The 17,179-nt window shown below is 34.6% G+C and overlaps 2 protein-coding genes across 2 annotated transcripts in view; one reads left to right on the top strand and one right to left on the bottom strand.

Moving 5' to 3' along the window:
- Positions 1–1,768, bottom strand: part of LOC116009943 — a 5,802-nt gene extending 4,034 nt beyond the window's left edge. Inside the window, exons 1-3 of the mRNA XM_031249155.1 lie at positions 1,482–1,768; positions 665–992; positions 245–442 (exon numbers count right to left, since the gene is read on the bottom strand). Coding sequence (XP_031105015.1) covers positions 245–442; positions 665–979 — 513 coding nt within the window. The 5' untranslated portion in view covers positions 980–992; positions 1,482–1,768. The remainder of the gene's footprint in view (positions 1–244; positions 443–664; positions 993–1,481) is intronic.
- Positions 1,769–7,608: 5,840 nt separating this feature from the next.
- Positions 7,609–13,873, top strand: LOC116010394. Its single transcript, XM_031249782.1, has 13 exons — positions 7,609–8,118; positions 8,827–8,979; positions 9,083–9,295; positions 9,388–9,477; positions 9,617–9,733; positions 10,235–10,504; positions 10,911–11,067; positions 11,390–11,467; positions 11,926–12,026; positions 12,261–12,431; positions 12,838–12,912; positions 13,055–13,162; positions 13,353–13,873. The coding sequence occupies exons 1-13, from the start codon at positions 7,735–7,737 to the stop codon at positions 13,677–13,679; spliced, it is 2,244 nt and encodes a 747-aa protein (XP_031105642.1). The 5' UTR covers positions 7,609–7,734; the 3' UTR covers positions 13,680–13,873.
- The last annotated feature ends 3,306 nt before the right edge of the window (positions 13,874–17,179 follow it).

The following is a 17,179-nucleotide window of genomic DNA, read 5'->3' as shown; positions in this document are numbered from 1 at the left end:
CCCTCACCCCCCCCCCCCCACCCCACCCCCTCCTCCCTAACCAAGTCAAAGGTCTGGACCAATAAATAAAGGAAATTTAACAATATCTTTCTAAAATAGATCTTGTAATAACTAGTGATTGGTAACAATACTAATGGAGAAAAGTTCTCTGAGATCTTTATAAAGCAGAAACCTAAAAAGAAATATTCATTGATAAACACAAAAACAAACAAAAAAAAAAAAGCATTTATAAATGATAACTTACACCAGCTTTAGGTTCTTGCAGAAGAACACTTTCTTCGGAATAACCCGTCTCCTCCAAGAATAACGAAAATGGTTTCTTTGAAAAATGCCAACAAAGTGTCAACAAGGTTAAAAGATGTTTAAGTTCTGAAGCAATTTCAGGTCCTTTAAGCTGTGAACAACCTTCACTGCCAAATATACTGCTAACATGTATATTTCCCTGCAAATTTTATGCACCTGATCAGAAGCCAAGCTCTAAAAACAAGAACTAGACCCAAGAATCATAATGGCCAACAAAAGATCATTTTAGTGGCAGCCATATGATTCACTTTTGATTTCGTAGGAATTTGATTAGTACCACCTGAAGAGTAAAGTACATCTCTATCCTACATTTAACACGTCTTTTTCAAGAACAATTTGAATTTATCATGTACTAAATTACCTGTCTCTTTAACAGAAAGCTGATGCCAAACGCCAAGTCCCCAATGGGCCACTTACCCAATGTCTCAGAGTATGTAAATCTCAGAGTCTCTGACAAGGTTGAAATAGTCTCTAACCATGTAGCTGGGGCTTGTATTAGTCGATGTGAAATTCTGTCATTTCTGTCATCTACTAGTCTATCGCCTCTATGCCCATCACTCCCATTTTCATCATCGTCAACATCTTCCGTTGCTGAGTCAGATTGTAACTTCCTATTTAATGTATAATACAAAAGTGCAGCTGCACCAGCTGCAGTGGCCATTGTTGCTGTGGCCATCAGTTTCCGATCCCTGTATTCACACAGGAAACAGGGCCTCAATAAGAAAACATATAAAGTTGAATTCTTTTCAACTTACAACCCTTCAAAGATATGTTTGGGTAGTGAATCAGTAAACCGATTGCCGATATCAAAAACCAAATTCCACGTCTTTTTTGGATGCAAGTAAAGGTATTACCATTCGGAAAAAAAGAAAACAAAATGAAAATTTAAGCAAAATAACATTCTATTGCTTAAGCAAAGAAACACCATTACATTGCACAAAACCCTTTATTGAAAGTCCAAATATGATTTTTCAAGTCATCATTAACGAACAATAAACGAATATATAGCTTTTCTGTAGGTATATAGAAGAAATAGGCCTAAACATGACCACAAGGTCCACAAGGACCACAACCAGGACAAGAAAAAAACCCTAAAAAACCCAAACTTCGGAATTCATCCAGACACCGCAAAAGCGAGACAGTATTCCGAAGTGGGCGAGAAATTTTAAGTGACGAACCTGAAGAAATCGATGGTTGCGAATCGCGATTATTCGACAATTAGCTTCGGGTCTAAGGGAACGCAGAAACCGGAGTATCCAAGTAAAGAATTGGAAATTCTCTGGTTAACACGAGGGGATCAACCTGAAAACCCGACGATCACGAAGCTGCATTTAGGGTTCAGAGGGTCGGATTCGGATTATAATTCGGATTCGGCCTATTCGGGTCTCTTTTTTCGGGATGGTTGGTTTTACATTTTTGGAAGAAGAAGCTTAACGCGGTACGCAGCTCTCCCCCCCAAGTCGTCTGCAGCAGACACTGAATCTTGTTCCTGCTGAGAATGCCACGTGTCGTATCTCCAGAGACCCACGTGGAAATCACATATTTTACCGTCAGCATTTTTCGTGGCCAGTAACGCTTTACGCTTCGCTGCTCTCTTTGGGCTAAAAGGCTAAAAGTGTATATATGTAGCAGTACTGGGCTACTATATGGGCCTGCCTTAATGGGCCTCCTCACCGTGGCACCAACCACGGTTGTTATGCCATGGACTCGGGTCCACCTTGCAAAGGTCCATGTTCACAATTTTAAAACTCTATATTTATAATTTAGAATTCTATGTTCACAATTTTTGAATTACATGTTCACAATTTTTGAACTCTTTCACAACTTTATAACTTTGTGTTCACAATTTCATAACTATATATTCACAATTTCTTAACTCTATATTCAATAGTATAACACAATTTTTGAATCTATATAACAAAAATTGTAAATATAGAATTCAAAAATTGTAAATATTGAGTAATGTAATTTTGTATATTAAGATCTAAAATTGTAGTATAGAACTCTAAAATTGTGAACATAGAATTTTAAAATTGTGAATATAGACTCGAATTCACCTTGCAAGATGGACCGGGTGCATAGCATAATTTGCCCCTTTTTAAAACAGCCATACCTCGTACAATTTGGAGCTACTAACATGATCTCTGTGAGCATAAATATAAAGTCAATCGGCCCGCACACGTAAGGGGGCGTGTGAGCATAAATATATATGTGCAGTCCAACTATCAGCTTAAGCTTTTAGTTTGATGGAGCACATGATTCAATTTGGTATCAGAGCCATGCAAAAGGTCATATGGGTTTGAATCTCCGCGCCACCCGAAAAAAAAAAAAGACTATGGTCCACGTAAAACACTTTTAGTTGGATGGAGCACATGATCGTTTGCTAATTACTGTTGATATTGAATATAGAATATTTTTAAAAAAAATGTATTATTATTTATAATATATTTATCTAATCTAACTCTAAAAATTAAAATACTAATAGAAAAAGAAAAAGTAAAGCAAAACTGGTTTTATGCTCCACTTTTTATTTGCCTAATCAGCACAATAATAATTTAGAACCAAAATCAATAATCAAGAAATGAGCATATTTCATAGATAGTCAACTTCGATTGTAGGCTAAATATTTTATACTTTTTAATGTGGAATTATTAATTATATCTTTCAGACAATAATTATTAATTTATGTGTTGTCTCTGGTAAAGGCAATATGTTTGTTGTGTTTGTTTAGCATTGAATAAATCATGTTAACGTAGAATTGTAGAAAACACTACAAGGTGGCGAAATGGAAATTGTTTTATGGTTCTTTCATTTTCGTAGTAGGAGTAGGACGATGTTGATGGAGAGTGAAAACGATGTGTGTAGACTTTCGTTTATTAATGTAAATTCACGATATTATCGGATAATGTGACATGTGGATATATTATATTACATGCTTTTAAAAAAAAATAATTTTAGTAAACTCTGAATTGACTATTCTATACGACAAAGTAATATAAAATGACAAATTTTGATGATCAAGTGGTTGTTAGGTGGTGAGGTGTCCGCTAGGAAAATTTGATGAACATAATTGGTAGAAGGTTTTTGTCATTCCACACATTGAAATTATTTTTTAAAGCAAAGAGACCTACGTCATTTTATATATACTTTTGTTATGGTAATTTGGTGAAAGTTTGTAAAAGAGAAATGGTGAATTGATGAGAGGTTCATATTATCTATCGACAATAAAATATGATAGTAGTTTTTTACGACTTTTTCCTTCCAATATGTGAGGGTGAAATCGCTTTAGGTCGTCCACATTGATACTTCAGCATATTTTTGGCAAAATACCTAACGAGTGTTCCTAGCTTTAAGAAAGTTAATGGTGTGAGTTGTGTTTAGTTTATCGTGGTCCCTGGTTGATTTAGAAATAAATTAATAAAAATTGAATATTATTTTTTTTTGTCTATATAACATTATTTGTATAGAGACTCTCAATAAATCTATTTTATTGGACTCGAACTTTTATTGGGTCATAATTTTATATTTAAGCAATTATCTCAACAACCACGACTATATTTGTATGATTTAAATTCAGTCACGTACTGTAGTTTAAATTAAAAAATTGGTGTCATTTTATTCACACCTCATGAATGTTATGATTTGATAGAGCAATAAAGATTTGTGGGGAAAGCTAAGGGTACCACTAGTTGTGCACCGGCCAGATCAATATGATATTTCACGTGTTAGGTGTTGTGTGGGTTGGACAATATTGTTAATCAATACTTAAATTCCATATTCTGTCATTATAATTGTGATTATTATTGTCTCATATGCGTCCATTAAGAGCGATGCCTAAAGGTCAGCAGAATGCGGTGTCTGTAGGCCCAATTTGATTTTCCCCAATTATGTTGACTGACGCATACTGGCCGTTTTTTTTTTTTACTATATACCCAATTAATCATTATCCCTTGACTATTACGAGATTCTTTTAAAATAATTGATAAATAATTATTGAGAATTTATAAAATTTAATTTTTGTCACTAAATATATTGAAATATTGATCGATAGTCAAATTCAGTAATAAAGTCATACTTTCATTATTTTTTTTAAGAAACCAAATAAATAAATAAAGGTTTTAAGATTATAATGTGATAGTCTGATCCTTGCCTCTCAGCTTTAGGTAGAGTTATTGATGATATTAAGAAAATTACATCAAATATAATTGGTGTAGATTTTCATGGTGTTAGGTGATTTGCGAATCGCGTCGCCCATATTATGGCAAGAGAGGCCGTTTCTGTGTTAGGTTGCGGGGAGTGGAGGATATCTACGCCGTATGTTCTTGTAGATATTTTACAATCTGATTTAATGCAGTAGGCCTTGCTACCCAAAATAAAATAAAATTATAATGTGATAGAAGATATAGTACCTAACCTAATCATTCAGAGGCTAAGTAAACATGCAAACCCCATAAATATAGTCTAGCTGCTCGAAATTCATATACAAAAATTTCGCATCTAGTACTGAATGAGCACTATGAATGAAGCTTGTTTTGTGATTTTAGTCGATAAAAGACTACAATGAGGTTAACTAACCGTTCGCGGACTTAAATTGAAAAAGTTAACAAGTAGCTCCAATAGGAGGGAGTCAATTTTGAAACATTATAATTGCGAATTTAATTGTTGGACCTAAGTAACCACTATTCTCTTTATACAAAGCAACTACTCTCTCAACTATGCATGCACAATACTTCAAAAATATCATGTCATACTCTCTCTAGTTCTACCCCCATAACTCCTCTTGTTCCCTCATTTGGCTTCATGAAGAAAGGCTCCATAAATGGCTTCCAAAACAAGTCATCTCTCTCACATACACACATATATACATGTAATATTACAAAACAAATAGTGAAACCTTTTATATGTCTCAATTTAACACCTGGTTCATGCATTTTCTCTTTCAAGTTTTTTACTTACAAATTTGATGTTGTTATTATATATCTTACTTTGCATGATTTGGTCAGACTAAATATTGAGTTGCCACTTATTGGTCAAAGTCTCCCAATGGACCTCCACCATGTCACTAGAAACGAAAGTAAACATTAATTGGACGACCACTTGACCTACATCAACATGACACTCACTTTTTAAATTTGTACAAAATTCTTAAAATTCAATAATTATATTTTATCAAATACTCCGCAATAAAACAAAAACATTATTAAACTCTATTAAAATTTACTCCAATATTTAATGTTATTTGAATATGTTTTTTTTTAAAGTAAATTTATTTCCCCTCAAATCATGAGTTCTCTAACTAATTGCCATAATATATTAATACGTACATCTCCCCCAATCAAAGCCTGGTGGGTGTCCTGCCAGTGTAAATGTGATTCTGTGAACGATGGCGATGGACCAGAAATTTCATTTTCTTTCGTTTTCCATTTTTCTGGGTTTGATCAATCAAATTGAATGTGAAAACTGAAAGCCGCTTTAATATAATGTGGTCTACATTTCTAGTTAATGGTTCATATAGTACGTTTATAAATGGTAATGTGACCCACACTCACCAAATATTGTACCCATCTAATTTTATTAAGAAAAAGTGTAAAATAAGCTTTGAACGTTATAAAAAAAAATACATAAACATATCATTTCGTCTATTTTATAACAGTTAATTAATTAAATTAACTAGTCCATTATCGAAAGGTAATGGGTAAAAATTATTGAAGTTGTAATATTTCTTTTTAAATCAACAAAAAATAAAAATAAAAATAAAACAAAACAACACATACGAACATTCTTTTTAAATAATATTTTTATCGATTTTAAATGGCACATCATAATGTTTTAACTCTATATGTTTACCAGCTAATTGATTTAATTGTAACAATTAAACAAGTTATCAATTCAATCGCATCAAATCAACAAGTTAATAAGTTTAGTTACAATTTTTTAAAGTTCATAAACCTTTTTTTTTTTTTTTGGCTATACAAATTGAGCATATATTCAACTATTTTTAAATTTTATTTATAGGCATGATGCAAGAGAAATGCAAAGTTTCTTCGTAAATGACAACAACAAAATAATAATATCAAACAAATAAACAAACAAAAACACAAAACAGAACAAAACAAAAAGCAATGTTGTTATTAAAGTATAACTTTTTCTTTTTAAGATGCTTATAAGTTATAAGGATTGTGTTATATGAATGGAGACATAAATTCTCTTGATTCCATTTTAGTTCCATTTATGCATGGCATCTATCTCTAAGATATATACTTATTATAAGGTGGTGTTTACTTTTATCAAATCAAACTATTATTCCAAATACAAGTGTTCAATATTATTACTCAATATTTAAAATCATTTTAAAAACCTAATAGCATATAAATAAAATTTAAGAAAAGTAGTAAACTCCATATTATGTCAAACCAACAATGATCTTGTGTTAGACTAAGAAATGCTACTTATATTTCATAAATATATATTATCGCTTATATTGATTAGTATTAGGAAAAGAGAGAAAACAAACAAACATTAAAGTACTAATCAGTTACCAAATGATTTCATTTTTTCCCCAAAATCAAATCAAACAGAATCCAAAAATTCGAGCTGAAAACCGAAACCCACTCCTACGTTCTATAACTTTAAAAATTAAAATTAAAAAATGCAAGTTTACCTGGCAGGCGCTGGGCAATTATTATATTAATTTAATTTAATTTTTTATTTAGCATGGAGTCCAAAATTTCTCTTTAAAAAAATCATTGTTCCTATGCTCTAACTCCTCTAAGTATGTCAATGATCTTGTGGTCTAATGACAAAGTTACTCCCTTTTGATAGGTGATATTTATTCAGAATTGAGTGTAACCAGTGACAGTGTGAAATTAATTTCTTAAAGTAAACAAATGAAATGATATTTTTTAGAAACAAGAAATAAAATAAAATTGAAAAAATACGTTGTTGTCGGAAGAGACTTGAGTGGCAGACATGAATTCACAAATCAAATTAAAGTCTCCTTAATCACGTCTAATTATAAAGTATGATTATACATCCGCCACGTCACCCACTAATGACATTAGACATCCTTTATTACTTTACAGCGGCTGGGAATATGCTTAACTTTAATCAACTTTCCTTGACTCCCTTAATTACGGTCTTGCTCCCATAGTGAAACATGCTTAACTTGGCTTCCCAATTTCAACAATGTGGTACCAATTTCCCGTGTCCACGTCAAGTCAAAACGGGATTAGTAATACTAATTACGTATTATTTTCTGTGCAATTATTACTCTGTCTGCGCCCACGCCCAGCGCACAGTTCATAAATAAACAAACTCTCTCTTCACCTTCCCCGCACTGCGTTACAAAACGCCAAACCGACTTTTGACGACGGTACGCATACGCCGGTGAAGTGACATCTCTTCTGTAATTCATACATTTCGCCGGAGGAAATGGCGGAGGATTTCGCCAGGTCGGTTGACCGAGGCCTGAATCTCTCCAAGCGGATTTACTACGGGAAGGAACCGCCGAAGATGCCGTCGATGGAGAGGAAGATGCCGGCGGCGGAGAGTAACTTGCCGACGGCGCCGATGATGTACGCCGTGATCACGGAGCCGGTGATAGTGGACAATCCGGATATTCCGAGCTACCAGCCGTACGTGCACGGCCGGTGCGAGCCGCCGGCGTTGATTCCGCTTCAAATGCACGCGGTGGCGATGGAGGTGGACTGTTACCTGGAGACGGTGTTTGTTACGGTTAGTGGAACGTGGCGCGTGCACTGTGTCTCTGCTAGCAAAACCTGCGATTGTCGGGTTGCCATACCAATGGGAGAGCAGGTTGGGCCACTTCGCTACCGCCTTGTTATTTTCGATTTTAGTGCATCGAATCTCTGATTTCTCCGGGTTTATATTGCCATAGTTGCTATCAGAAAAAGCAAGACAAGTAAATATAATTGGACACGTTTTGTTTCTACATAGTTTGATCCTTGACCTTATCCATAATAAATAAACTCGATGTTTACCGCGAAGAAATACAATTTTTTAAAATTATTATTTTAACTAAATTAGTGTAGCTCGAATTGGTCGGAGCTGCTAAATTATGCTTTCCTATTTATGATTTTTTTTTTTTGTGGCTCTCTTATTTATACATGAATCTGCAAAACATTCTAGTGTAAATTGTTCTGAATATGTAAGGCATCTATAATTTCTGTAGTAAGTCTTCAAACCTGCGTTGGCCTGTTTGTGTTAGTAATTACTGAATATAAGTAAAGGCCGGGCAGCAGCTCAGCTAGGAAATAGAGTCAACATTATAAGAAAAATCTTCATGCTGGATCTTAATGCTTAAAATTAAAATGGATGTTTATCCAAAGAGCATTAGAACCTTTACGTTTGTCTAATGAAACAATGGAATGAATGATCATACTATGCATGTTATTTGGACTTTTGGATTATTATTTTAAATTACGTTGTGTGAAGTAGTACAGCATATTGATTGTGATGTTTCTGATGCTTTAAATCTCAAAATAGAAATGATTTGGCTAACAGGGTTCAGTTCTAGGTGTATCAATTGAAACTCCATCAAGATCATATTGCACTGAATTGATTACTACGGATGAAACTGATGATCCAGTGAAATTAGCCAATGCTAAAGATGGGTTCTTACTGAAACGACAGATATACACATTAAAGGTTCCCCAGGTAAGTACCATCTGTATTGGTGTGTTAATTATCTATCTCCTTTTGCATGCCTCTTTCATTTTTTAAAATCTCTTTTAAGTATGATGATATTGGCTTGTTCAAGGTTGTAGGAGGATCTGTTCTGTCTGTTAAAGTTCGTTGGTCCCAGAAAATGTTATACCAAGATGGCCAAGTTTGCCTGACTATACCTTTCAGTTTTCCACTAAATGTCAACCCTGTTGTGAAGAAATTGAGTAAGAAAGAAAAGATCATTTTGAATGTGAACTCTGGTAGCGGAACTGTGGTCTGTTGCCAAAGTGCTAGTCACCCCTTACAGGTATGTCCATTTTCTGATCTGAGACTGGTATTGTGCAAAGAAAACTGTATTTCCTTGTTGATAACCCTTACTTTTATTTCTTTTTCTCTTAGGAATCAAACCGCTCGGGTGGAAATATAGGTTTCATATATGAGAGTGAAGTTCCTATGTGGTCCACAAATGACTTCAGTTTTTCATATACTGTAGGACCTATCATCATTGATGCTTTATTTGAAATTCACTGTGCAATTTAGTCAAATTATTTCTATGGGTTTTGCATTCAAATTCTTTCGAGTTCTGTACATTTGATATACTAGTTTTTTTTGTAATGCCCTACTTCAGGTTTCTTCAGTTGAAAATTCTTGTGGCCTGCTCCTTAAGTCTCCATCTCGGCATGATTTTGATCAGAGGAATATGTTTTGCTTCTATCTTTACCCTCCACATGACATCCTTGGGAAGGTTTGTCTTGAATTAGTACCAACTCTCTCTGGCCTTAAATTTGTAAGATTATATTTGTTTAAATCTTTTTTTTTTTTCTGTTCAATTGCATGTTGCATAGACTTTGTTACTTCTATGTTTGGTGTATATCCCAACATTGAAGTGCATGTTAATTTGCTGCATCCTTAATGATTGATTTAAAAACCATATTGGGTGTAAACCCTGAACTGAACAGTTTTACCTACCTCAACAATTTCAGCCATGTAAATGTGTAGACTGCTCAATCAGTTTGATTTCTCTGAGCATGATAGTTTTGAATTTAAGTATTGGCTTTTCCACTTGAAATATCATTATCTTTTGTTTTTATCTTCTCACAAGTGTTATCCTTTCTTCAGGATGTTATGTTTTTTGTACCTTTGATTTATTATACATAAAACGCCTTTTATGTATAGCATTTGACCTTGTGCTTGTATCTGTACTCGTGAAGAATTACATGCCTTACATCTCATCTTTTGGTTGTAGCTTTTCCGAAAGGAAATGGTATTTGTTGTTGATACAAGCGCAAGCATGCAAGGAAGCGCACTTGAGCATGTTAAAACTGCACTACAGTCCGCTCTCTCTAAGCTTGATCCAGAAGATACCTTTAACATTATTGCTTTCAGTGATACGAGCTTATCGTTCTCACCAAAAATGGAGCCAGCAACAAAGGAAACAATTGATAATGCAATTCAATGGATAAACCTAAATATTGTAGCTAATGGAAGCACTAACTTTTCACTGCCTCTTGACCAGGTACTTGTGAAATCCCTGCATTAATAGAGTGACTGATAATATCCTCTTGAGCCTGTGGTGGACATAAAATGTAGGCAACAAATATTTACTTTGCGATGCTTAATGCTCCATCTTACTAATAACCTTCTTCACCTATTCTTCTAACGAATGCTTGGATGATGGAAATTAAGTTGCTGGAACAGAAATCTCCCTTGGAGTTACAAGAAACCATCATTTAACAATTAGTAAATTTTCAATTAGATTCATGATTTGAGACATTCTTCTTGGCTAAATTACTTTGCGTGATATCGATAAGGTGCCCTTGCTTTACTAATTTCTTGCACCATCAACATGCAAAGGCAGCTTTCGGAAGCTGTCTGTTCCACTTAAGAACACTGATATTCTGCTATCAACTTGCTTATGCCAGGCAATGAAGATGATTTCTAAGTCCAAGCATTCAATTCCTCTTATTTATCTTATTACTGATGGGACTGTTGAAGATGAACGAGAAATCTGTGAAGTTATAAGATGCCAGCGCACAAAAGGAGGCCTGAATAGTCCTCGGATATGCACATTTGGCATAGGCAAGTTCACTTGATTTAATCTTCGCAATTTTATAACATCTATATAACAATGCACAAACCTTATGTCTCAACCCTGCATGCAAGTACTATGCAGCCAAAATAGCTATCATTTGCTTTGATAAATTTCACCCTATCAATAGCAAGGGCTGTTTTCTAACTTTTTATTTGGGCTAGTTACTGCTTTTTCTATATATTACTGTGCTTATACTGTGTATGTCATTTCACATGTCCATATATCATGCCATCTTGTATATTTTCTTATCATTATCTGTTTAAAGGACTTCTCTCAATATCGTTATCTTGACTATTCTTCTCCCTCCAGGTTATTATTGTAACCACTACTTCCTACAGATGCTTGCAAGTATTGGAAGAGGTTATTATGATGCAGCGTTTGATACAGGTGTGACATGGCTCTGTACTGTGTATTACCAGTCAGTTTTTCTTTAATGATGCTGATGATTTTTCAAAGCATGAGAGGAACATAGCTATCTATGGTTTAGTTTCAATAATTTATTTCTGGAAATTGCCACTTCTTGTGAGACTGCACTTCCTTACCAGACTCTCAGTAGGTGAAAATGTTGTTTTCTGAGAATAAACTTCTTAATTTTATTTTTATTACAGACTGGGGGTATAGAAGCTGAATTTTTTTTGACATTATTTCAGTTATTGGTAATTTAGTCCAGTACTCCAGTATAGTAAACTTCTTGTGGGAACTAGTTGACAGAATGACTATGAGATCAAAATTTTTTTTTTCTCCTAATGGGTTCTCCAAAATATTGCTTTACTTTTTTGAATCATGAACATTTTTATCCATAAGTTGACTTTGTTTTTCTTGTTTTATTTCCAATTCATTGCCAGAATCAATCAGTTCTCGGCTGGAAAGACTATTTAGCTGTTCATCATCAATCATTCTGGCAGATATAAAAATTGATGCTCTGCAATATCTGGATTCACTTGAGGTGCGCTAAACCTATCTTAGTGTCCTCCAAAATTTCATTTGTCCTTTCTTTAGGTCATATTCCCTTTTTTCATTTTTAAATTTGTGTTTTCATTGGAGTATGAAATGTAAGCAAGATCGAGAATCCAATGTGGTTGGGGGTTTATGGTCAAAAACTTGATATTGCTAATCTCCTGAGAGTTTCACTTAATCCCTGCTGCATCTGAACACTATTAATCAATGTTCTTTGTTGCAGCTGTACCCAAATAGTCTTCCAGATCTGTTGTCTGGAAATCCATTGATTTTGTATGGAAGATATCACGGTAACTTCCCTGACAATGTTGAAGTTAAGGGCACCTTGGCCGATTTTAGCAATTTTGAGATTGGCGTGAAAGTACACAAAGTAATGGATGTGCCTCTTGAAAGGGTAAAGTTCCAAACATTGCACATAGGTCTTGTCAGTTGAAAATTTTGTTTGGTTGATTAATGCTTATAGATCTTTAATTTTTAATTTTATGCTTAATATATGTGGTTCATCAATAATGATTAACCAAATCATGCTTAATGCTTCTAAGATTGCCAGATAATGGTAGCATTATATATAACCAAATCAGGCTAATGTTCCTTAGATTCATGCACACACACTAGATTGTGTGCACTCATGTTGTGCAAATTGCACACACTCTAGTCTGTGTGCATTCCTGTAGTAGACTGTGTGCATTCCTGTAGTAAACTGTGTGCATTCACATTATGTCTCACAGAGTCTCATGGGAAGATATTGTCTCATTTGACTTCAGAATGAATAGGTGGTAAAAATCTCTTTCATTTGGCAGGTATTTTCAGTAAGACAAATGGGTATGCTAACAGCTCAGGCATGGTTGACTGGGAAGAAAGAACTTGAGAACAAGGTCTGTTAGTCTGTTACAGTAGACTTGGATTCTAAAAAACTATATAACTAGGAAATGCATCTATTCTGACACGTACCCCACATTTTGAAGTCGTGACATTTCCTTCTTACTCTAATGGATGGAACTTACCATGGATCTTCAGGTCATCAGGCTAAGCTTGCAAACAGGTTTTGCTTCTGAATATACCAGAATGATTCTAGTTGAGTCTGAGAAAGGAAAGCAGATCTCCAAACGGGAGACACTAAAAGAGGTATAACTTCAAACTTCCAAAGTTTATGTTTTATCAAGTTCTACATTTTCTTTTCCAATTCTTCCCAAAGATCAGATCGCTGTTGAATTCCATTTCCATAAACTGGGATGAAAACAGCCACTAACAGTATCAAATATTTATACCGCACGTTATCAAATCACGATATATATGCAACGAAATGGATTTGCAGGTGATGATGACTGATTCGACTGTCAGGAAGATCTTATACCTCCGACAACTAGGCCTAGGCTTTGGCAACTTAAAGGCCACTGCTGATAATCTCCCCCCTGAAGCAGCAGAGCCCAAGCTGCACGAGACTTCTGATGCAATATTTGCCGCTGCAGCAAACTGTTGCAGTAAGCTGGTGGACTGCTGTTGTTGCATGTGCTTCATTCAGTTCTGCTCCAAACTCAGCGACCGATGTGCTGTTACGCTCACACAGCTCTGCACCGCGCTTGCATGCTTCGAGTGCATCAATGTCTGCTGCGAAATCTGTGAATGCGACTTGTGTCAGTAACTGTAAAATGTATATCATATCGTCTCTAATGCATGTTACTGACTGGCCATAATAATATGTTGTACCTACAATATGTGCCACTAATGTATGTAAAAATACCTCGGATATTAATTGTATCTTGTCTTTTGCTAAAGAGGTGTATGTATGGACAACGAGCTTATCTATTGATTAGTCTATTAACCTTTCTGGTTTAAACTTGTCAACTATAGACGACGAGCTTATCTGTTGCACACCCTTTAAGTCGTGGTCATGGGTTTCTACCATTATCATTGTAAAAGCATCAATGGAGGAGGTCAAGCCCAAAAAGTTCTGAATGCGTCATCGTATATCATTTGTTTTTTCACATAAAATATGCTTCTTTACTCCATTTCTCTACAGTAAACCCATCACACTACCATTAATTAGCTCCCAACCTGGCCTACCACCCGGTGACACCACAAAGGATATTTCCACGCACTTCCTTAATCATTACGGATTATGATGACGAAGCAGCGTTTGGTTCTTCTCTCCCTGAAGTTTAATGCCTTTAAGCATATCGACAAATGGAGACATGCTATAACACCCTCTGTAGATCTGCAGACACATCAATAATTTATTAATTATTTCGGGTTTTTTTCCCTTTCCCTTTAGACACATCAACAATTATTCCTGGATTATTGTTGGTCATTCTCTGTACAAAAACCCTGCTTTCTCGTTCCTAGCTACTTCAACACTGATCTGTGGGCATCAGACTGTATATACACAAAGTGGACAACAGCTTTAATTTCCGTCGACATAAATGCATGCCACTTGTTGCAGCACAGAAAGTAGTGAACAAATCTTGTGTCAAGAGGTTGGAGAGTATGTAGGCCCACTAACGTTGTGCAGTAGGTTGAACCAATCATGTTATTATTTGATGAGTGACAAGCTGAGGAAAACCTGAAGTCACTGCGTTTGGTAAACCCTAGTCGACAAACAGGTAAACCATCCTAAGTTGTCTAAACTAAGAAAGTCAACTATACTTGTAATCAAAACAACGTTAAGATTGTCCTTCAACCAATCACGCTGATGAAAGTCTAACTTGTAACGTTGTAGTTACTTAGTCAAACAACAACCTGACTAATTTTGCTTAGGATTGTCCCTCAACCAATCACGCTATAATTTGAGTAACTAGAGAAACCCACACTCACAATCTGAAAGTGTGCAGCCGACAAAAGGTGTAAACTAATAGATTGCTTTTACGGAAAGTCAAACTTGTAACTTGTGATTATAAATTCAACATATTAATGAATTGTTAGTTTTGGGTTGGGGTTGTCCCCCAACCAGTCATGTGTCATTGTTATTATGATTATTATCAGTTTACTGCAACTCGTAGGCTGATGCACATGCACATATATATATATATATGTTGCAGGCTGGAGTTTTCCTGCCACCTTCCATATACGTCATGGAGTTGCAGACAGCATGTCTGAATCCATATACTATACGCCTCTTTCATTCAATCTTCATCCTGTTTCGATCTGAACCTAGATACGTGCTATACGATCTGTCCTTTTCTTTTGACTTGAACTAATGCAACTTTAATTTTCTTTAATTTAAAGAAACATATATAAATGCCACATATATGCATTCTTGATCCTTCGATCTGTCTTGAGCCCCGTTACGTTTTCAGCTGAGACCTAATCCGCGTGTGCAGTAGTAGTGCTTGATAATTTTGCAAATAATGTAATTAATATTATCCCGCCAAGTTGCTTCAAGATCTAACATATATGCATGCACTTATATTTACATGGCCAAGCACAATGGGCTGAGGATTACTGTATGTATTGGAATAATAAGTATCACTGTATCAGCAGATCCAATCAAAACTCATCGAGCTCAAGAACCAATGCCTACGCTTTTAATTTGACTGAACGGCTAGTATTATATTTTCAATTCCTTTAACAAAAATAAGTACAAATAGTTTTGAGATCGAAATGCCTGCCTTTTTAGGTCATTTGCACCCCTTTCTGATCTTTCACACATTATTACAGGGTTAGCCGAATCAAAGAAGGTACGTATAAAAAAGGCAAGATAACAATATAACAGCAGTGCTTTTACTAAAGCTCAAACTCATCCCTTTCATATGAGGTGCAATCAGGTGTCATTAGACTACAAGATCATTCGCTATAGAGAAGTTTTTTATTTGGAACAAAATTTAGTTTAAGAATAGAGTGATACATTCTGACACTCATAATTTCTCAAACTAAATCTACTTATTATTATTTTTATCCAAACGCATTTCAATTGTGTGTATTTGAGTCAAATTAAAACTCAAAACCCCCATCCGAGATCCACAGTATGGATGATAGAGGTCCACGTAAGGCGGAGTGGGATTTAGGTTTAAAAAAAAGACTCGAACATTCCACATTCGGAAAGTTTGGATTGCCAATGCCACAATGTAAGCTGGTTTTGCTACTCACTAGACATCTAGTAGTTGTACTCACATGCATTTTCCTCCTTTTTCTTTTCCTTTTCTTCATCGGTGGCAGTGTTCTCTTTTTCTCTTCACCTCCATCATCCATCTCGAGGTCCTTTAATGACGACTCGGATGACGACTCACTATCAGATACGGACTATTATTTATCAAAATTCATCTAGTAAGAAGCCACATTCTTAATATATTACTCATCTGTTTCATTTTACCTGTCATATTTATTATTTATTAGTCAAATCAACTTTAAATTTAATTTTTTGTTTTAAATAATATTTTAAATATAGTTTCTAAATATATAAATTTTATAATCTAATACTAAACTTAGTATTATAAAAATTTAATTGAAAATAACCTCAGTCAAGCCCAAACTACACACATAAAATGAAATGCGAATGAGTGTTTTTTTTTTCTTTTTACAAAGAGGAAATGAAAAGTTTGGTCTTTAAAAGTTAACAATAACTCCTTTTCTTGTAAATTATAAACTTACAGTTAAACAATGATATGTTAAGAGACCATTTTGATACAATGTTTTGAGTAAAATCAATTTTGGTCAACGTAGGTTCGAGTTTTTCTAAGTAGAAAATTTAATTTGATATATTATACAATCAAAATGAATAACTGGTGAACAATGAATTGATTATCAAAGTCCACTCATTGAGTTGAAAGAAAAAAAATGGAGCTTTGAATTTATTTATTTTAAATGGTTCTATCCATTGGAAAAGTACGTGAATTTGCATTAACATATACACAATTCAACTTTTTAAAGATATTAAATTGTGTAGCAATGAGATCATCTCTCGCACACTGAGGTGCAAATCAAATATTAATTAAAATGAGTTTCGAAAACTACCTCGAACAATCTTTTTATGCAATCAAATAAGACGGGTGGATGAGGTAAATTGTGGAATGTGTTTCAATTGGCTTACTAGCCATCGATTGTGCTTACAAAGCAAAACTCGTGATTTTATTTTAAGTTGGTTGATCAATTACACTATATCACGAAAGTTATATATAAATTGTATCATTGATGTTAAGTTGAATTATA

This window comes from Ipomoea triloba, chromosome 2, assembly GCF_003576645.1.
Source record: "Ipomoea triloba cultivar NCNSP0323 chromosome 2, ASM357664v1".
Taxonomy (NCBI): Eukaryota; Viridiplantae; Streptophyta; class Magnoliopsida; order Solanales; family Convolvulaceae; genus Ipomoea; species Ipomoea triloba.
Note: the sequence above shows the minus strand (reverse complement) of the source record. Positions and strands in the feature narration are given on the sequence as shown.